Source organism: Anabas testudineus, chromosome 2 (assembly GCF_900324465.2).
Source record: "Anabas testudineus chromosome 2, fAnaTes1.2, whole genome shotgun sequence".
Taxonomy (NCBI): Eukaryota; Metazoa; Chordata; class Actinopteri; order Anabantiformes; family Anabantidae; genus Anabas; species Anabas testudineus.
This window is the reverse complement of record NC_046611.1, coordinates 6,989,247-7,012,151: the sequence shown is the minus strand read 5'-3', so window position 1 is coordinate 7,012,151 and position 22,905 is coordinate 6,989,247. Positions and strand designations below refer to the sequence as shown.

The 22,905-nt window shown below is 38.2% G+C and overlaps 1 protein-coding gene across 4 annotated transcripts; it reads left to right on the top strand.

Annotated features, from left to right (window-relative positions):
- On the top strand, positions 1 to 21,979 carry LOC113162804 (voltage-dependent L-type calcium channel subunit beta-4-like). 4 transcript variants are annotated; one of them, XM_026361014.1, is made up of 15 exons: positions 54 to 187; positions 1,903 to 1,986; positions 4,947 to 5,016; positions 9,586 to 9,756; positions 10,050 to 10,172; positions 10,333 to 10,460; positions 12,323 to 12,399; positions 12,877 to 12,896; positions 14,657 to 14,737; positions 15,695 to 15,753; positions 15,856 to 15,965; positions 16,155 to 16,306; positions 17,308 to 17,403; positions 17,889 to 18,074; positions 18,393 to 21,979. In XM_026361014.1, the coding sequence occupies exons 2-15, from the start codon at positions 1,949 to 1,951 to the stop codon at positions 18,651 to 18,653; spliced, it is 1,572 nt and encodes a 523-aa protein (XP_026216799.1). In that variant the 5' UTR covers positions 54 to 187; positions 1,903 to 1,948; the 3' UTR covers positions 18,654 to 21,979. The 4 variants fall into 4 exon arrangements, with proteins under 4 accessions (XP_026216798.1, XP_026216800.1, XP_026216799.1 ...); XM_026361013.1 differs by lacking the exon at positions 4,947 to 5,016 and having other exon boundaries at positions 1 to 187; XM_026361015.1 differs by lacking the exons at positions 4,947 to 5,016; positions 12,323 to 12,399 and having other exon boundaries at positions 1 to 187; positions 12,878 to 12,896.
- Positions 21,980 to 22,905: the final 926 nt, after the last annotated feature.

The window sequence follows — 22,905 nt, the reverse complement described above, 5'->3', positions numbered from 1 at the left end:
GCTCGCGAGCGCACGTGCTGTGCCGCCGCGCGGCGCGAAGCTGGAGCACGCAGCCCGGAACCCGGCGCCCCCCCGCTGGGCTGGACCGGAGCAGCCGGCCCTGTGGACCGATGTCCTGGCCGAAATGTCCCGACACATCTACATACGGAACAAGATCGGCGAGGGCATCCAGGCGCCCATCTTTCAGGTAGGACCGTTAAAGTTCGCTAACGGGACGTTAGTCAATTACAACATACGTTGGTTTCATTGTTCATTCGCTTCAGACACGTCCGCGAAAACACTTCAACGAACCGGGTTTAGTACCAAAGTACTGGAGACAACTAGCTTAGTCGGCACACGAATACCAGCGGTACTCGGATAACTGTAGTCAAAACGACAGAACCGTGTATACAAACTGTTTTACCCTGTGTCCCGGTGCTGGTGACTTCAGTTTTGGTTCCGTTCTCCGAGAACTGGACTTGAACCTGACATTTCACTTCTTCAGTCTGTGATAACGAACAAGGTGAAACACACAGAAAACACTGTGTGCACAAGTCAGAGCTGGTTCACATAAACAATATCTAAATAAATAAAACGTGTCAGAGCTGGTTCACATAAACAATATCTAAATAAATAAAACGTGTCAGAGCTGGTTCACATAAACAATATCTAAATAAATAAAACGTGTCAGAGCTGGTTCACATAAACAATATCTAAATAAATAAAACGTGTCAGAGCTGGTTCACATAAACAATATCTAAATAAATAAAACGTGTCAGAGCTGGTTCACATAAAAAACATCTAAATAAATAAAACGTCTTTGATAACATTCACCTCTGTATATCTCCGTGATATGTATAACAACTAAAGGACATAGATCTATTTTTGGAAGCCTTTAAAAACCTGCAGGTGTGTTAAACATGTCATGTGTAAATGTGTAGCTATTAATAATATGTATGCAGAAACTTTTTGTTTTCTCTCATTAGGGTGTTGTGTAAGTGTAATACATGGGTTATTTATCTTCTTTCTTACAGTTACAAATTGCACACCAAACACCTAACAACATTATCATTTATTTAAGTATAACACCGTTCTGCCTGTTGTTTTTGCTGCCTGTTTATTTTTTCGTATTGTAACCATGTTGTCCTGTTAATGTTTTTAAGATATTATCCCTTATATCCTTATTTATATCTCATTATTTAAATTAACAGATGCTAGGTGGGACAAAATGTATGTCAAATAAATAAGCAATTAAGCAAAATGAGTATTAACTGATTTGGGTTTATAATATGTTTTAAGGAGTGCCTCATAGAATTAGCTGATTTTTGACTGAAGTTCTGTGTCTAAAGATACAGTATCTGACTGTGTCAGCCTGCAAAGTTTTCTTCACCTTAACTGATCAATTGAGTCTACGTGCTGATATTAATGGCTTGCTATTTATAGACTTAGCTAACTTTATCCGTCATATCTCTTGGCTTTGGGCTGTTGGCTTGAATTGAGAGACTGAGAGAGAGAGAGACAGACGATAGATGGTGACCCAGATTAATGGCCCTGTTTTATAAATTCAGGGAACTAGGTTCTGACTTTTTAACGGTGACATTGTCATTAACTCTGGAGACTTGAAAAGAAATAGGGCAAATCACTGGCAGATAATTAATTTAGCTCCCTAGAGATGAACTCTGTGGATATATTTGGACTTTTTGGAAGAGAAAAAGAAAGAAAGAGAAAGTCAGGAGGTAAGTAAAAAAAGTATGTAGACAAGAGAAACATAATGCAGAACCATTTACTTGTGGTGAATGTGTTTTGGGTGCTGTGGCATTTATACACGTGACTAGATGCTTCTAAAGTTTACCCTATTATTTGACCTTATTGTGCCAATTAAATCTTTATATATCTTTTTATTTATTATTATTTTTTGTGCAGGTGAACCGAGGCACTTATTCCCGGAGGAGTCGACTCAAGAGGTCTGATGGCAGCACCACCTCGACCAGCTTCATCCTCAGACAGGTAGTGAACTGCAGCCCAAAACCTGGGACATACAGTAGGTTTCTATTCAAATGGGTACATAGTTCTTAAATGTTGAAGAAAAACATAATGCTGAGAGACCTGCTAATGTTTCCACAGTTTGGTTGTTATCTTCTGTGAGGAGAGAGTATAAGCAGCTCTAACTTTATGGAAATCACATCAGTATAATGAACAGATGTTTCTATGTTAAGCTGATCTCATTCGTTTGTGTCTCATTCATTTGTGGTTAAGCTTCTGTGCACAATGTTTATGGTTGAAGGAACTGTCTGGACTTTGTGACATCTACTGACCCTTTACAGTGATGAGCTGATGAGCGTGTTTTACAGTTGTTTGAATCACACCTGAGACATTTGACGTAGCTAAGGGAGATGATACGTATGATTGTTGACAGCAGAGGGCAGTAATTTTCTTCCAGTAGGAGTTTGGAATTTACCAGGAGACAAAGATCACTACACACGAGACACTGTGTTACACAGTGCATGATTGTATGAGGAAAAGCAAACCTTATTTTTTATAAAATATATTGGTGTGTAAAACGCATATTTTTCTGATACAAAAGTAGCTCGTAGTCAGCAAAATATTTAGCATTAAAAGTGCATGTGTGCATGTTCATGTGCATATTTGTTACCAGGTTATGTGTTGTTTAATCCCTCTGTCTAAACTTTCGAAACATCATTAATTTTCTACATGACTGTGTATTTTCATGTGTTGGACTAAAAAAATGCAAAATACACAATGCATAATGTATCAGCGGATCTTCAACCCCCATGCAGACTCTGCTCCCTTTGCACCATATATAGATATAGCCACTGCAATGATGCACATCACTACCTTTTACCAAGTGCACAGACTGGTTCAGCAAAGTGTAGGTTGCAGATAGTATACAATATTTATGATGTGTATAATTTAGAGCTGTATAATGTAGCTTTATTTGTAACTGTAATATACAATAGATGATAGTAGTGTATTCTCAAAGGTTCTATTAATGCTTAGAGAGGATTAGGTACACCAAGCTGAAATAGATTTTAAGGTGCCAGTGGCCAAAACTATAAAGAAATCAGTAAGGAAAATCCACACAATAAGTAGGCTTCTGTCTATCATGGGTATAAAGAATTTTATTTGCAGACTCTGCAGACATACACATATCTAATTCAGGTTTTAATATGTACAGCTCCAGTGAATTCAGTAGCACTCTGGAAGAACTCCTTGTTGAATACAGTATATTTTTAAAAAATAGAGCACTGTTTTCCAGCATATTGATATCCATACATACTTTGAAGATAAAGTTTTACCTGGACCTCATGGATATAAGTAGGTTTTAGGATGGTCTAGAACAGATATAGGTGGTTACTGCCTCTGCATGTTTGATGGTGCTGTATTTTTCCCTGATATTAGCATTTTGTATTACTTTATACCTAATACCCTGTGTGTTGTTCACTGCTGTAATATTAGGGCTGTCGAAGTCAAGTGTCAAGAGAATAAATGTCCCCTCATCACTTATCAAATTTCCTACACTTTTTTATGCAACTATCCTTTAAATTTGACGTAGATATCTATCAATGTACTTGTCTGCCTCAGTATTCATTACACTTTACATGTGGACAGAGACACAAAGTGTTTCTTAGATGCCGTGCAGAAAGAATGTTTTAATCCAGTGACACAACCGAAATTACATTAAGTCGACTATATTTGGTATTAGTATACTTTATTTCAGACAATCCAAGTCTGAAACAATTGTATTTTCTGACTTGTCATAATCTAAATAATGACTCAGTTAATTGAGAAGGTAATTAATCGATTAATAGATAATGAAAAAACAGTTTGATGGAGCCCTAGATTCTCAAGATGATTAATTTTATTGTTTTCCAATTTCATTCAGTGTAGCTGGACTTTAAACAAAGGCTAGCAATAAATAAAATATCTGAACATACTGTTGCTTTCATAGAGAACACTGAGGGGTTTTTACAAGCTTATGTCAGTATGTTCACACTAGATATACTTCCATTATGTTAGTATTAAGCCAGAAAAAACAAAAATTGAAAAAGCCGAACTCAGTATAGATGGTGGTGCCTGAACAATACTGTATACAGCACCAAATCTATTTCTTGTATAACAACAAACCCAAACTAGAGTTTCCCATTTAGGTAAAAAAATATATATACAAAACATAAATACATGCACATTAATGTTGATTTGATTCTCAGCAGGAAATTAACTGTTCATAAAAATGAATGGCTCAAATGTATAAATTCATAAAACCTTGTTTTTATTAGAACCAAATTAAATGTGTTTGTCTGCTTTGTTGTAAATAAGCAGTGAGGATAAGGGGTAACAGGGAAATGGAGGATGCTGCTCCCCTCTTTCACTCCTCCTTCCCCCTCACCCGATCCCTGCTACCTCCCTGCACGAAAAAAAAAAAAAGAAAATCAAGGAGAGCGCTCATCCAAGCTGAGTGGACAGCCAGCCAGCCAATCAGCTCCTTGAACAGTGGGTCTGTCATCAGGCTTGGATATTGAGGAAGGATCCGCTGCTCTTCTGCTGCTGCTGCTGCTGCTGCTGCTGCTGCTCCTGCCTCTTCTGCTCTTGCTGTGTGTGTATATATATATATGTTTGTGTGTGTGTGTGTGCATGTGTGTGTGGAAGCTTGATGAAATGAAATACCAGGATTGGGCTACCTCCAGGGAGAGCCTCTCCATCCTATAATGTGAGCAGCCAACAGCACTGTGGGATCAGGTAGAAGCTGCATCTATCAAGCCACGGGGCCTCCGGAGGACCAGGCGTGATCCGACGGGAGGGGAGATATTTTTTTAAATTATTCTTCTCTGCTGTGGAGAGACGGGATTGTCGTCATCACCCCCATCCAGCCTTTTTTTTCCCTCTGTGGTGCCCCCTCCTTCCTCCTCTGCCTCCACTCTCATTTTTTCTCCCTCATTCTTCTAAAGGTGCTCTTCGGAATATCAAACCTCCATGTATGACAATTTGTACCTGCATGGATTTGAAGACTCGGAGGCGGTGAGTGTTTGGGTGTGTGTGTATGTGTGAATCTTGCTTCTGTGCTCTCTTATTGATGGAAGCAGCTCAGCTGTGCACACACACACACACCAACACACATAAGAGGCCTTTGATGGGTTAGCCAACGGTACAGTGTAGCGTGATCGTGGGCTATGCTTGGCTGGAAGGGGGTTGGGTGAGTGGGTGGGTGTTGCTGTGTGTGTGTGTGTAGGGAGGTTTGCACATTAGGCAGATGGCTTCTGATGAGTGACATTCACACATTTCTGTATATCTCTCTCTAAATATGCATGTGCTTGTGATGTGTGGTTCTGTATTTGCTGTATAAGGCTGTAAGAACGGATGTCAGGAAACCACCAGAGCCAAGAGGAGCCATTTACCGTTCATCACACTCTGTACCTTTCAGAGATGGACCGAGCCCTGATTCAAAGAGGAAGAGGAGAAGGTGTTCTTTTCTCTTCTAATGCCCATAACACAGCCACACTAAAATGCTAAAGGCTTGTGTTTTACGTTTATCACTTTTTAAAAAATGTTCCGCCGAGCATTTCATATCTGTCCCTATGACTGTGTGTTGAATAGGCTCTGCGAAACATGCATCGTGATGTCATTAAGTGGATTCTGATGCTGATGAGTCACATGCTGAAGCTACTCCATTGGATAATAGCTCGGATGCTACAGTGCACCCCCCAAAGCTTCCACACAGATAGATGAAATTATATTCAGAAGGGCTTGTTAATGTTAGACTGAGTGATTATTGGACAACCATATGAAGAGAATTTGAAGAGTCTATTTTTAGGACACAGTTTATGCTTCCATAAACAGTAGAGAGACTTGACTTATATTTATGATTGTTAAATAATTACTGCACCAAGATGTCTGATCTACTGCATGATTCATCCAATCAACAGAGGATGAAATATTCTGACTTTTAATGTGTGGTATGTGTTAAACCCCAAAACCCTTCTTCCTTCAGTTCCCATAATGCAACTCAGTAGCATCTTTCAATAGACATTCCCCATTTGGTTCATGTTTTTACGATTCCACAGCGCTGTGTTTCTGTTAAAAAATACAGAGCCTGAGATAACCCTATTAACACTACTGTGTCAACATCAGGATTAGATTTGACAAAACTTTAGAACTTTAGAGCCACAGAAGAGGTGCAAGTCAACTGTATTGATCATCACTTTCCATGACTGATTGAGAGGGGTGCAGTTAGTGCAGTACCCTTTTTAATACAGTACATCTGAAATTCTCCTGACCTATCCAGGAGAAATATTTGATATTGTTCCAGTTTATGACCTTTCTGTTAATTTATTGTTAAGTGTGTTTGTATCTTCTTAAATTAAGACATGATTTGAACTCCTTGAATGTGCCACTTGCACAATCCACACTTGCACAGTGTGCTGAAGTCAGACCCTGCTACTGCTAGCTTGTGGGGAAAAAAACAAAACAAAAAGTGCTTAGCTGTGATGACTAGCGTGATTGATCTTCTTGAGACTAATGGTCTTGCTTAATTGAATCATCACTAGTTGCTGATTGTTTAGATTAACACAGCAGAAGGAAGCACTTGATCCAGTCATGTCCAAGCACAAAAATGTAGCATTACAGGAATCCTCGTGCTGTTGCAGGGTGAATTCTAGCAAGTCTCAAAGGACTGGAGTAATTAAAAATAGCTGATGGTGTGCTCACTCACAGTAACTAAACAAAAAACAAAACATAAGTCACAAACTGTGAAGGCCTCCATTAGCTCCCTTGATTGCTAAAATCGGCTAAGGTTAATGTACAGTAGAAAGGTGTCACTAAAAGACAAACATTCAGAAATCTGAGGATATAATCCAGCAGCACACCTTTATGACTCAGTGTGATGTTGTACTTTATCATCAAAGCTCTTTGCAGTAACTTTCCAAACAGTTGTGCATCACGTGTTAGTTATGTTTACAGTGTTTGTCCAATTTCAAAACACAGATAAGTCCTTATGCTGATGCTACCGCTGTAATGCTGCTTATGTTGACACGATGAACTTGTTTGTGCCCTTTTCTGTACTTTATCCCTTCATGCTAAACTGCAGTTTGCCATCACTTCACTTAGTTTTGAAAGGCAGTTAAAGTTACTGTAGTAGTAGTAGTAGTAGTAGTAGTAGTAGTAGTAGTAGTACACTACTAGTGGTAGTTTTGTGTCTCTTTGTGATCATTTTGTATTTTTTGTTGTTGTTTAGTGTATTAGTTGTTAGGTTAGGTTATTAGGTTGTTTTGTCTGGGAGATATGAATACTTAGTGCCTCCTGACCCTCTGGGCCCCCTCGACCAGTGCCCAATAGGCCCATATAATAATTAGTACATGTACTTCAGGTTCATTTAGAAGGGTGATAAATTATTTCAAAGACATAACTTTGAAATAACTTTGTTTATGAGTCCAACTAAACCAACATCTAAAGTTGTTATTGTAAACTGTGTTTTTGAATGTGATTGCAGCCCATCTTGTATTGTTGGGGAAATTCTGAAAAATAAATATTGGTAGCCACACAACTGGGTCTTGAATAATAGGTAGTTTGTCTGTATGAATAAAGAAAGGCCAGGATGCAAAAGGTGGGAAACGTATATGTGACGTTTCACCAAAAAGGCTTTCAAGAGAGAGCAGAAAGAATCATTCACATTTCAACCGCTGGAAGTGTTTCAATGTAAAAGAGATGGAAGACATTTGCATGATCAACACACAACAGTGAATCAAGTGTGTGAGGGCAGATCAGAAAACCGAAGTCTTACTGATTAAATTGACTAATCAAACACATCACTAATAATGGGCAGCTGTCAAACACCTGCACAAGTACAAAATATTATTTATATTATATTATATATTTATATTTGTCCCAATGCAGCAGCTGCTCCATTACTGTCAGCTTTGTTTAGCAGAAATATATACAGTGGGTGATAATACTACAGTATTGGCTAAAGTGACACAAACACACCCTGAGTTTAGTTTCAGTAGCATTTGTCAAATAATTAACAATGTTTTTGTCTCTTGAAAGCAGATGATTTAGATTTTCATATACTTTTTGTATACTCCAAAATATGAAATGCTAAATGAATACATCATTGATGTAGAATGTCCTTATTTTGTCGAATAGCTTATATTCACTTTGTCTTATGACCCAATGTGTTTGAACTAGAGCTTTACAAATTCATATATATTTAGAGCCACATAGTATAGTTTGTTTTTTTTGTTTTTTTTTCTGGCGTAATGGGGGGTAAGCTTTTGATAGCTTTTCATAAGGAAAGAGATATTTGCCACTCGTTTTAGTTTTGGATCATGTTAACATGTCACATGCCAAAAGTGCACACAGGCCTTGGAAAGATATTGTGAAGAGTCAAGTCATGATGAACATTGATGAAATTCATCACTATCCAGAATTGTCTATGTCAAACTTGATTGATCCCACAGCGGGGAAATTTACTTGTTAGGCAACTTACAGATACAGTTAAGGTGCAAGAAAGAGAAGTAAATATCAAAATAATACAGGTATTTTCCAACATGTTTACAAAGTATTTACAGAATTGCGCTGTGATATTTCAAAGTTTTTTAAGAATTATGTAGTAATATTTTAAATTGGAACAGTATGACCAGAAGAATGCAGTTAAACTGTTGAGTTGTACAGTCTTACAGCGGTGGGAATGAAAGATCTGTGATACCACTCCTTTCTACACTGAGGGTGTATCCGTCTGCCGCTGAAGGAGCTGCACAGAGCCTCCACTGTCTGATGCAGCGGGTGAGAGGTATTGTCCATAATGGATGTCAGCTTGGCTAACATCCTAGCAGAGTGAGATTGGCTGTGTGTGGTCATAAAAACCGCTGACAATACAGGAATAAAAATTCCACTTTGTCCGAGTTTCTCCTGGCAGTCGGATCTTCCTCCTAATCCGTTTCACCTGGTCTGCAGTCAGAGTAGCAAGTCCAGTGTGGTGACTTGGCACGGTGAAACCAAAACCTGTGATAGTCTTCTCATAAAAAGAAGAAAAAAGAAATAAAGTAGATAATAAAGAAAATAAAGGAAGTTTTATTTTTCTCTTTTGATCTCATTGTTCTAAGCAATTCTGAATTTAGATGAAGTTACAGTTCCTTTTAATGTCTATATGAACCTCAGAGCTTTTGTGCTGTTTGAATGTTTAGAGAGAAAAAGCTAGTACTGGATCAGGGTCTCACTGTATGGAAAGGTGTAGTGTTTTTGTGACTCAACATAAATGGATTTTTAACAGTGAATCATCAATGAATTACAAGTAGAGTGCTCATCTTTATTAGCCATGGCGTGATCACACATTCACAGTTCTGTTTATAGTCCAGTTTCCTGTTGATCTAAATGCAGCTTTGGCTACTGCACTTGCTGGGCAGGGTAAAATTTTACAACATCGCTGACCGGCAAGAAAGTCGAGTCTACAGTATTTTAACTCCCTTCAGCAGGACTGCAGTTTTTGAGTCTAGTCTCTGTCTTAAGGTTTTCCCACTTTTTCACACTTTGTATAATGGACCATAACCCTAGGAATGTAAGATCAGTAACTTACAATTTGATTTCTGTTTGCAGGGCTCAGCTGATTCTTATACTAGCAGACCATCAGACTCAGATGTCTCTCTGGAGGAGGAACGGGAGGTGCAGGGCCAGGTCCAGAGCCAGAGCCCAAGCCAGAGCCAAGGACCGGGACAGAGCCGTCAGGAAAGGGAGCAGCAGGCCGCCATTCAACTGGAGAGAGCCAAGGTAGCCACCCTGCGACACTTGATCACCAAATTCTTCTGTGCTTACTGTAAATACACAGACTGGTCTCCTTTTGGCCTTATAGGAGTTAGGAACGTTGGTGCCTACAATCCTTAAATCCAGACAATCAATAATTTTTTTTGCTGAGAAAAGCTTTTAAAGGCAGACATTTTCCAGTGACACATAAATACTTATTCCAGCCATGTAGGTTTTGTCTCGGATATCAAAAGTGCTCTTCATACACAAAAATATTAGGATTTGTGTAATCTAATTGCAAATGTGTTTTCACACTCTAGACGAAGCCTGTGGCATTTGCAGTAAGGACCAATGTCAGCTACTGTGGTGCACTGGATGAGGATGTTCCAGTACCAGCCACAGCCATCTCCTTCGATGCAAAGGATTTCCTTCACATAAAAGAGGTAATGAAACATGGTGCCTACTGCATATTTGCCTGTGTTGATGGTTGTCAGCCAAAAATCTATCAAATGTGAACCTATTCATGAGAGTTTTTATTATTATTATTTTTTGTTTCTCTTTTTTTTTTTTTTTTTTTTTGTTCTTTAATGTTGTCGTTCTCAGAAGTTCAACAATGACTGGTGGATCGGTCGGTTAGTGAAAGAGGGCTGTGAGATCGGCTTCATCCCCAGTCCCCTGAAGCTTGAGAACATCCGGCTCCAGCAGGAGCAAAAGAGAGGACGAGTCCAAGGGTAAGTAACAGAAAAACACGCTTTCCCATTGTCTGTCTCATAAACTAAGCACAAACATAACACATTGTTCTTTAAAGTAGCTGTGAATTTGTGTATTGTAAACTGTATAAACAACTTACAAGTTGTTCCATCCATTGATCCATAGTAGTATACTGACAGAAAAACAGCTTGTGCTCTGAAATAGGATACCTCAGCCTTTCATTTTTAGATATTTAATACAGTAAGTAGAATAAGAGAGTGACAGTATATTATGCAGTCAAAAACAGAATCGGTGTGTGTCCACACCGCCCCTGAGCAGAAATGGGTTAAAGTAATATAGACACTATGTATATTTTAACCAGATAAGGTACATTTTGTCCATTAACTCCCCCATAAAAGGCTTACAATCTCATCGACTGTCAGTCCTACTTTATTTTCAAATCTACTCTGATTCAGGTCTGCTTATGACTCATGCCTATTTACTCCATCAGTTCTACTCACGCCTACTGTACCAGTGAAACAGTTTCAGTAGCTGTAATTAGCGCTCCTATCAGCCGCCTAGTTCCCGTGTGTGTAATGTGTTTTGAAGGTTCTGTCATCCAGAGTTTGTACAGTAACTCACACGCACTACCACAAGCCTTGTTTATGAGTTTAATACTAATCTTACTAGACTCAAGTGTTTCATCACTTCACATTCTAGTTTAACTTCTGTGGCTTTGTGTCAGTGAGCCTGTCAGACAACGAGAGACCCTCTGAGAGAGATGCTGTGTTACTGAGATGTTGCGTATCTTTCTTGAAAGGTGCTCTATAAATTAACAGTTGTACTCTTATATTTTCTATTCTCTACTCTTTTCTAGATAAAGTATGGTCTGTGTTGCTCTACTGCTTTTGTTGTTGTCAGACCAAACATAGGTGTTTCCTGTATTGAAACAAGCAACTTTGTTTATACATTTGTGAGACAAACATTTGTTGAATTACAGACAACCAGACAATGGTAAAATATTTGTACTGCTGTGAAATGCGATTTTTAATAATTATTTATCTTTAGATTTAAAGAGAGTGCTTTATTTCCCTTTGCACCTAATGGCAACTCTGAATTATGTTGGAGATTTAGGCAAAAAGTGAATGAGGTTCTGTTGTAAATGAGTCTTTAGACTCCTGAATTATGGTCCTCTGTAGCTGATCATCTGTAAGTTTCAGACTTCCCGCTTCTGTATGGAACTAAAAACATCTGCTTGTTTTCTTATCCTGTGTAAAGCCAGTCCAGGTCCCTGTCATAAATACATATGGACCATGCAGTATCCTATTTATCAGAGTCTAAATGACTTTAAAAAATGGACACGTTGAAAGAACCAGTATGGGTAATGTAATCTGCATTTTAGATTTTACTGATCAGTAGTCCAGTGTGTGGATTTGGAAGAGCTGAGACTAGAGGGTGAATGATTCCTAATGCTTTGTGCAGATAAAATCAGAAAGTAATCAGAGTAATATAAGGAATGACTTTGATATTATAAAGTGAAGGCCTTCGTAGGTTGTCTGTGTAACTATGATTATAACTGAAAATCTTCACTTTTATGGCCACGGACATGTGACATCACTGGATTGACTCTGCAATTGGTTTTGCCAAAGGGAAGAAATCAGATATCCGGCCTCTTAAGTAGTTATTACAGTACATTTAACATGAACATTTTACAGTTGATAAATTACATTTATTGCCATTATGGTATGAATTATTAACATTTACCCTTTTGTGATCCATGTAAAAACGTTTTTCTTCAGCCGTCTTGGTAGTTTGATTTATTTCATGATATATATTTTTTTACTTTTCTGCATTAATACCGTGATGTGTTTTTGTCTTTTTTATCCCCTCTTGTCTTTTCCAGTAAGTCTGGAGGGAACTCATCTTCCAGTGTAGAGGATGAGGTATCTGCCTCTATCCGACCCCTCATATCCTCAGCAGGTGAGAACATCGTGCAGGGGGAGAGGGCTGTTAATAGCCAGCTGCCAGCTTAGAGCCAAGCTTCTTGAAGTGCTGCAACATAGAGAGCATAAAACTCCAAACCCTTCCCATGTCTCTGCATAGAGCATAAGTTCACTGCGTAGAGTTGTTGGTACATTTTCCCATGATCCTCCTCTTCCTCCAGTTGAGGACTGCAGGCGCTCTGAGACTGGGGCTTACCACAGTGTGAACCCAACGACAAGACTATGAACCCCCCTCTGAACTGCACTCATGTGACCTTGTGAATATAACCTTAGGACATAGAAATATATTTATAAATTTGTTTCCTATTATCTTTGATAGGTTTCATTTGGTAAGAATTATGATGAAAAGTTGCTCATGTGAGGCATGTTTGGATGTTTCTAACATCTTATGGCGATGCCTCCTCTGGCCACAGCTACTGACAATACTTTCACTGTCTTCTCTCCCTTCCTACAGGAAAGCAGAAACAGAAAGTGGTAAGTTGGTGACGGTAAAACCCACTCATTTACCATCTACTAGACTTTTGTTACTGCCATCATGAAATTATAGACATAAGTACCAGTGAAACTTTTTTCAGACAGAAAGTTAGAGCCCTGTGCTACAATACTTCAGCCCACTGAAGTATACTCTGCCAAATCATCACCATTCCTGTGACGCCAAAGTACTGAATTCAGGCTTTGATAATAATGGTTCTGATAATATTTCTGGGAAACTAGAAGGCATTTTACAATTGGTTTTATAGATCATAACAAGATGGTGTTTTATGTAGTTGAAGTCAATTGTGGTGGAGTCAACCGTTTATAAGGAATCATATCACATTTGGGAAATACACTTGTTCACTTTCCTGCCAAGATGAGAAAATGTACACCACTTTCATATTTGTACAGAAAATATGAAGCTACAACTAGGAGATTAATATATGTAATTTTTGTACCAAACCAGGCCATCTGTTTCCCACTGTTTTCAGTCTTATGCTAAGCTAAACTAACTGGCTGCTGGTTACTGCACAGACATGAGCAATGTCAGTGAATGAGTGGATTTCCCGAAATATCAAACTATTCATCAAAAGCCAGGAGAGCATTTCATGTACAAGACAGATAGAGGTGTTCTGGACAGAACGAGACATCTGCAGACATTTTTATTGCTCTTTGAACTAAAAATATGTGACCTGAGCATAGTCTAGAAAAAGCTCATTGGAGTTATTAAAATAAAAATGGCTTATAGAATAAATATATATAGAATAAAGCAACTACATAACTAATACTGAAATGAATATGTATACATGGCAAATTGTATAGATCACAATTCACAGAGCTGGATATAGAGACACTTACTTTTTCTAGAGCTTTCAACTGCATCTCCTGATCCTCCTCAGCTCAGTTTACTGTCTGTACTCTACTGTCCAAACTCCATCCACCGAGGTAAAGATGGGTGAGAAGGGTGAGATGCTGTTGAATGCCCAGTGTTTTTATTTCAAACTACTGTCCATACGGTAGCTCACAAACCTTAGAACCCCAGAAAAAAATACATAAAGGGCAAACATAAACATTAAAACAGATAAAGTAATAGGTAATCTCAAGTTTTAAACTTAGTGGTAGTGATACTATTTATTTATTTTTATTTTTTATTTTATTAATTGTTGTGCTTTTACCTTAAACTGATTTCCATATCTACACAATATTTAGTATTACCACTTTGGCATGGTATGGTGTCATGGTGCTTCTTATTGTGATATTTGGTCTGGTATTGTGTTAATGGGTTAGACTTGTAATGTTTACAACATAAATGAAGCAATCATATCCATCTCTGTAGAAAATGACAACTCATTTATTAGTCAAAATGTAATGACATGTTCTTCTAAGTGGTGTGATATTAAATACAGTGAATACAACAAAGGATATATTCACTAGCTAAAATGCTAACATTTTTATTATCTTATTATTATCTATGTAATAATAGATAGATCAGTCAGTATAATAATTCCTGCAAGACATTTTGCAGGAAATAATTGCTGCAATATTTTCAGTAAATTTCATTACATTTTGACAAGTTACAATAATTTGTCAGTTGTCATTTGCTACATGCAACAACATGGTAATATACCAGTCACGCATTCTGCACATTTGATTGTAACTGAGGTTCAGATATCTGTGGTTTTAATTTAAACTATTTTTGGGTGCATTGTTTTGTTTGCGTTGAGTCGACTGCTGCTGATTAAACATCTTTGTGTTAACAGACAGAACACATTCCCCCATATGATGTAGTTCCCTCCATGAGGCCCGTAGTTCTGGTGGGACCCTCTCTCAAGGGTTATGAGGTAAGCTGCCAGTCGAAGGAAAGGAAGTCAAATATGTCCTTTTACTTTTGTCACTGATTCAGTGTATATGAATGAAATGCAAAAATATAGCAGATTACATGCAGCGTTTGCTGCAAAAAGGATAAGACTACAGAAAGGAAATGAGTCCTGTACATCTTTTCAAAATTGCTTGTTGTTGGCGCAGTTAATTGTGAGTGTGTCATCGCCCACATAACATCCAGATTGAAGCCAGACTGTCGTGAAGAGGTCAGATGAAAATATGTTGTGTAATTGGCACATCTGAGCTTTTCTGGGGAGAGCTTTAACTGTCATATTGATTTCATTAAGGCACTGTTTAAAAATAATGTTTAAAAAATTAGGGACAGTATGCAGTACTGTTATCGTCATGAAATACACATTTGGTGAGGTAAATGCAAGATATAATGATTATCACTGGAGGTTTAGATTCACAGATTCAGGAAGGATACATTTAGGATTTACAGACTTAAGATAGGAGCATATCCATAAAAATTACATGCTTTTAGCATAGATAACACTAAGAGAAACATCAACTATGACTTTATGACTGCATAGACCATTTGCTTACAGGAAAACAAGCTGAAAATAAAACATTTACATACTTGTAGCATATTAGGAATATGTGGATCATAAACTTCATATTAATGGATACAATTCCAAATGCAAACATGCAAGTTCCTGTATAAAAAAGTCACTTTAAATAATTTATCCCTCTGTTGCACACATTTTAACCATCCAGCCCAGTAAGATTTTGAAGAAATACTGTAGATATCTTTAACTAATTTAACACAGTCAGAATTAAACAGAAATGTTATACATCTACATGATGTTGTCCTTAAAATAACAAAATTGCAACTTAAACCAGCTCAGTAACTTTAAATAACCCTAAAATAATTATAATATTCATGAAGATGCAATGTCTTCTCTTTTTCTGTTCAGGTCACAGATATGATGCAGAAAGCACTGTTCGACTTCCTTAAGCACAGATTTGATGGCAGGTAAGACGAGTGTGACAAACATTTGTACTGATATAATGACATATAATGATATAACTAAAACTTTTACAGTAGATGAATTTGTTCTGTTTAATCATTTTGCAGGATAACTATCACACGTGTGACGGCAGATATATCTTTAGCCAAGCGCTCTGTTCTCAACAACCCCAGTAAGAGGGCCATCATTGAAAGATCCAACACTCGCTCAAGCCTAGGTAAGAAAACTCCCCATTCTTCTGTGTTCAGTTTATTTCCAGTTTAGTCATACTAAGAAGAATAAGAATTAAGTTCCTTGTCTTATCTGAATTTTCTGATACTAATTGTTTGAGTTCTAAACTATACTATTATTAAAATAGACAAGGACATGGACGGATTTAATTCATTTTCTATATTTGTCTCATCAGCTGAGGTGCAGAGTGAGATTGAGAGGATCTTTGAGCTGGCTCGCTCCCTGCAGCTGGTGGTGCTCGACGCTGACACCATCAACCACCCGGCCCAGCTCCTCAAGACCTCCCTCGCCCCAATCATCGTCCATGTTAAAGTCTCCTCGCCAAAGGTACTGTATGATGAGAGGACAAAGACACATGGAAAGAGTCTTACTTTTTTATTTAGTGGGTTAAAAGGGTTATAACCTAATCATCATGTCAGATCTTAGTATTAGAAAATTAAGCAAATGACATGATCTCTACAGATCCTGTCCCACAGAGTCAGTTGGTGGAGACAAACAACAAGACATGTTAAAGGTAACAGATCCTATGTTAGACTAGGTTGATATGTTCCCTCCACTGATGCAGCAGCTCAACATAAGCACAATGCTGCCTGCAAAACCAGCATGACATACTTTGTTTTAAAGCCTTTGTCTAAGTTGCAAGGCTTTAAATCCTGTGTGAGGAGTTAGTAGAGGCTTTAAATCTGCACTGTAGCTCACCTCTGCATGGACAAGTACGTCTGCTGCACGTTCTCCCTCTACACTGGGACACAGCAATGACCACTTAAACTAGCTGAGAGCTTCACAAATACTCTGTCTGTCTTCAGAGTTTGACTGAGAGGGTTGCCACGCTACACCTGAATGTACAAACAATTAAAAATCCAGGAGCAGCATTTTCGAAATACTTGAGAAAATATATTAAATCTGTTTATATTTCATCATTTATTTCTTAATATATATATATCAGCTTGTTTGCTTAACATTCAAATGTAATTCTATTATTCTACATGCCAGTAATGATAGTGTTTCATTAATATAAATGTTATGATGAACAGGCATAAATACATTTTATCAGGCTACACAAGATACACCAAGTATGCAGCGAGTGATTTAATTAATTATTATTATCGGATTCATAGATCATTCTGAAAAATAATGGCACTGTAGTTTATCTATAAAGAGCTCCACTTTCTGTCCTGTTGCCTATTATGAATTCGAATTTCAAAATCCCTCTGCCACCATGGCACTTTTGCATGTAATGACGAGGGTGCAGAGTGACCTGACAGAGATTAACCTAATCATGTGACACCTTCAGTGAACTTTTGTCTATTTCTTATACTGTCATCCAGGTCTTGCAGAGGTTAGTCAAGTCCAGAGGAAAGTCCCAGAGTAAACACCTGAACGTCCAGCTTGTGGCAGCAGACAAATTGGCCCAGTGCCCTCCAGTAAGTGTCCATTTTCATATTCTTACCATTACTTTTTTGTTTTAAATGAAGTTATCACTTCATAAATGTGCTTCTGCTTCTGACACCGGTACATATTTGTGTATTTTAAAAACTAGTCCGTAACTGCAATTTTGAATTGGACATCACCTAACAAACATAAATGTATTGGAATTTTTTAATAGGATTCTCCTTACGTTGAATTAGCCAAATGTATTCAAGTTTCCACTCACAAAATCTACTCAGGCCAGTCATATGTTCATATATCTCTTCATTCTAAATCTTACTTTTTGCATTTTAATGTGATTTCTCTGTTTTTTTTTTTATATTCTCTTAATCAACATACAATTCTAATATAATATTATTTTTAAATGCTGCACAGTAACACAGCAGGACCTCTCCTACACAGTTTGGAGGTCAATTATGTTCCATCTCATTTTCATCAGTAGCTTTGTCTGACTTTTCTTTCTCCAACCATCTGCTAACAGGAAATGTTTGACGTCATCCTGGACGAGAACCAGCTGGAGGACGCCTGTGAGCACCTCGCTGAATACCTCGAGGCCTACTGGAAAGCGACCCATACCTCCATGGCGACACCCCTAAACCCCCTGCTGGGACGCAACCTGGGCCCCACCACTCTCACCCCCTACCCCACCAGCATCTCTGGACTGCAGGTACACATTGACTACTCTATGGGCCCCTTCCTGAGCTATTTTAGTTATTATTATTTTATTTAGTTATTGTTTTCATTTATTTTTTCATTTTAATTTGAAAGCCTTGCAGGAGGTCCAGCACAATACCACTGTTGGACACGACAGGCAAATCCTTGTTTTTTACAAAAATGCATTTCAGTTCAGTCAAGCTGGAATGTATAAAAAGTGTTGACTTTACTGTAATTGGTGGAAGAAAATTATGTTATTTGACATGTTGCACCTTTGGCTAGTCGTGTTGTCCCAGCCTTACCTGTGTTGTTATGCGTATGTGATTGACAGAGCCAAAGAATGCGACAGAGCAACCACACAGGAGACCATTCTACCCCAAATGAACGACGCAACCTGATGACATCAGACGAAAATTACCACAATGAGCGGGCGCACAAGGGACGCAACCGCATGTCATCCGGCTCGCAGCATAGCCGTGAGCAGCAGGACCCCTACCAGGACTACCAGGACCCCTATCAGGATGCATATAAGCCACATCGCAATCGCAGTTCACCGGGCAGCTACAGCCATGACTCCCGGCACCGGCTCTGAACCCACTTCCATCACCACCAGGGTCCATGTGGCCCAGATTCTACCCAAAATAAACGCTGCAACAGAGCCAAGACAGTCCCAAATTGTACCTTTTTATTTTGAGTTGCATCAATTTGTTTTAACTCGCTATTTTTCTCTGTCAAAATTCAAGTCACATTTGGTTTTAATCAAACTGCCAGAGCAACACCCTCAATCAACAGTCTCAGTGGTCAGGAGGTTCTGTATACCAATATTAACTAATGCTGTAAAATGAATTCCTTTAATTGATGTTACTGGGACATTTTGGGATTGTCCCAACTCGATGCTCAGCAGACGTGCAGCGCAGATTGTGCTTGCTGCCTGTGTCAGCAAGCTCATTATGGATAGTGGTCAGATGGTGATGGTGTATGGGCTTCTAAGTGCCTGGAACATTGCACCAGGTTGGAGGGAGGTCCACTGCACACAGACTGCTGAAGGCTGCTGACCCCTATCCTGGGCCATGTATAAATCCTCTCACCATTTAGCTTATTGCATGCTGATAGATGATCAACCTCTGCATCCACTTCACTGATATTTTGTACCTAGCATTATGGATTCTCCCACGATGGAGTGTAGATACGGAGGTCCAATTTTCTAAATCACCTGGTTGTGGATAGGTGGTGGGTGGCGGGTTTGTGGTGCAGATAATATCTGGCTGCTAGTTTTGAAAACTGGTGCTTCACATTCCCAGACTATTTTGCTATTTGAAAGTCACTTTGAGCAAGGCCAGCTTTTCTGTAGCATAGCTTTAGGATTTCATTTGGGTGATGACCCTCACCATCATAAGGAGAACAGATTCTGATGGTGCTGGGATCAGATCTCAGTTACACTGTAGGAGAAGGCAATACTGCTTCTGTTCTAAACAGCTAGCACTTAGAGCGTTAGAGAAGGCGATAGCTGTGACAGTCTGTCGGATAGTATAGGCAAATACAATAGCAAAATACTCGTTGAGATGCATTTGATGTTGTTGAGATGTGGACCGGCATAAAAACAATGCTGTAAGAACTTTTCCAGCAGCTTGGGATGTTCAGGCTGGTACATTCCAGCTTGAATTATAAGATTGAGGTTTTATTTATTTATTTATTTGTTAGATAGACCTGCTGCTGAAGCCACAAGTTGTTTTCCAATTGTTTGCAATGATATCAAGGTAATTTAGAGGTAAAACAAACATACAGGTGTTGTTAACCAAGTCATTAGTAGGTTAATTGCTATTGAAGTTCCTTCTTTTGGTTTTAGGGGATAAAAGCATTAAATATGTGACATGGCGGGGTCGGTTGCATCATGTTAATTCTCTGTGTAGCTGGCATGTTGTCCTGACTGCAGAGCATGTTCACTCCAAACATAAAATAGAATCAAGTTGATGTTTGTAAAAAAAAAAAATAAATAGGGCATCTTTCTCAAAAAAAACAAAAAAAAAGAACATAACAGAAAAGAAAAGAGATGACCCAAAATACATATGAATGATATCACTGGAAACCTGACGTTTGTAACTAAACACGCAGAAATGGCACACAGGAAAGTTCAGCTGTTGGTTAATGTCACTACGAAGGTTTTAAAAGTGTTTTGGTGCATTGCATGACTCATAAGAGGGGACAGCATAATGATAATAGTTTATATTGATTCAGAATTATGCTACATGTTAGAAACAACTGTCAAACAGTGATATAGTGCCAGCCCTCACAAAAACAGGTCGTTTGAGATAATGGGGAATGGTTTACTTAACAAACATGGTGCTCCGTATGGAAGCAAAGAGCTGCTGTAGTTGCTATTTTTTTTAAGCTATTTATCATTATCACAGTTTACTACACACATTAAATTAATATATCAGATTGTGTTGTGATGATGACTTAATTATCTTCATATTTACAGCCAATTTTATGCCTAAAAACAAGAAAACAAGGTAATAAACCTTTTAAACTTTGGGCTGCTCTTGGCCTCCATAGCTGTGTCCACAAATATTGCAATATTTGGATTATTAATTCATGTATTTCATTGGCAGTGAGCAGTTTGTCCTTGTTGTGCGTTGTTTTACTGCACAATGTTTATAATGTCACATAAGCCCCAACTAATGGAAATGACTAAACAACATAAACTTCCTGTTTGACAGGGTATAATGACAAACAAGTGTTGAGGCAGCTAGTTGGTTTGCTTTACAAACGCTGCACTGACGCTTTGCAATGACATTAAATTCTACAAACAACAAAAAATCTATTTATATTATTTTCTTCCCGTGTATGAAGGACCAAACCCGATGTATTATATTTATCCATTTTTTCATTGGTTTGTTTTGTAGTACAGTCGAGACACACTGCCAGGGAAATACATTTTAAAATGAATTTGAAAAGGCATCACAGTGAAATGATGATGAGGATGAACAGTATTTAGAAACGGGACACGTTTGTTAAAACTGTTTTCTTTAGCACGATCACACAACCACTGAAGCTGCTCTTTAACATTTAGACTTCTTCTCCTTCTGTCAGATGTGATGTACAGTAGTGACCGCCACAGCACCAGATCAGCTTGGTGCCTTACCAACAGAGAAAGAACCTCAGCAAATAAATAGTGGCTCAGTAGATTATCCAGTTGGAACATCTGTAATGCTCTATGGTAATTAGTGAATTAGTATTAATGCTGGATGCAGGCAGAAGCGTACTTCTACGCAGAACTCTGGACTGTGTTTAATCACAATATTTAATAAGAAATGCTAAAGTTTTTAAATGACTTCATTCTACAGTATCTGTCCAGCAGCTGCAGTGTGGTTAAGGTTTACTCAAGATTATTACGACAAAACAATTAGTGAAGTTAGGCCAAAAAAACACTTTGTTAATTAAGGTGCGGCTGAACAAGAAGGCTATTCATACTGTGTAGCATTTTTTAAATATTTGAGTCATCAGAAAGTAGACACAATTTCTATCTGGTATAATACATATTACTATATTGGATTAATATGATTAGATTTTAATAATGTGGCACAATTTTCAATGCATAATTAGTTTCAAAGGGCTTCTCCTCCCCTGAGTTCAGCTTAAGGTTTGTTAACATCGAATGCAAATGTTTTCTGGTGCAAAGAAGCTTCTGATTTTCTGATTTGATTTTAAAACTTTGGTTTCATATCCTCTCTCGATAGATCACTTTGTGTAGCTCTGGATAAAGAGGAAGTTCTTTTGGGAAACTTGCATAGCACAAAGAAGTAAGCAAAAAAAAAACGAAGGTGGTTTTTGAGCAACTGTTCCTACAATGTGAACCTGGTACAAGTTTATCTCTTTGTTATGCACAGTTTGTTAACAACTGAAACACTAAGGCTGCAAACAGGGAGGGGGTGGGGGGGGGGGGGGGGGGGGGGGTAGAATTAGTGTGTAATGCTACTGTTTACAAGCATGCTTTTCTGTCTCATCCTGCCCCATAGCATAAAAATCTCACTGGCTGATTGTACAGGAAGCCATTTTTCATTTGAAATCAAACCAACCAATGTTGAGCTGGGCTGCCTGAGACAATCAGAAGGGATTTCCAGACCAGCGTCCCGTGAGAGATACAGTATTTTCCCATTTGAGCTGTGGAATTAGGTCAGAACAAAATAACACGCTCACAGACCTCAAAGAACTTTAATTTCACCTTCACCTGTGGCCAAACTTTTGTCTCAAAACAAAATTCATGACCTGTTCTTTATTCTTTTTTTCATGGACTAAATCTCAAGGTGACCACAAAACACAGAACTTATCAGGAGGATTTTCTTTGGTAAAATGTAAAACAAAAGAAAAACAAGAATCAAAAGAAGAAAAAGAACAAACATTTATTCCAGTAGAAAAGTAATAGATGAATATTTGCTGGCAATTATTTTTATAACAAATAAAAATGTACATAATGTCTTTGAGAGATGCTATTTGCTGTATACATGCTGAAATGAGACGACACCGACTACCCATGTGGGACACTTGGAACAACAGCAAGGTTCAGTATACAAAGTTTCAGTAATGTGCAATACAAAACGGCATGCTGTTTTAAAATGAGGAACTTCATGTACTGTACTATGCAACCGCAAACTGTGTACATCGCTTCATGCTGTGGCTTCTCCCACCACCCTTTTGCAAGCAGCTTCATCTGGACTTTGAAGGGAATCTTTCTTTTGTGTGCGTGTTTTTATTTTCTGTGGAAGATGAAAACCTAAGCGGCTAATGCGGTATTGCATGCATAATATACCATTCTAATTTATAAAAAAGGAATTAAAGAAAAATAC

Bases quoted from the DNA above. Each gene is read 5' to 3' on its own strand.
- LOC113162804 (XM_026361013.1), top strand. From the start codon at position 125: ATGTCCCGACACATCTACATACGGAACAAGATCGGCGAGGGCATCCAG. The intron at 10,173-10,332 runs GTAATGAAACAT...TGTCGTTCTCAG, and splicing joins ATTTCCTTCACATAAAAGAG to AAGTTCAACAATGACTGGTG. The intron at 12,897-14,656 runs GTAAGTTGGTGA...TTGTGTTAACAG, and splicing joins GAAAGCAGAAACAGAAAGTG to ACAGAACACATTCCCCCATA.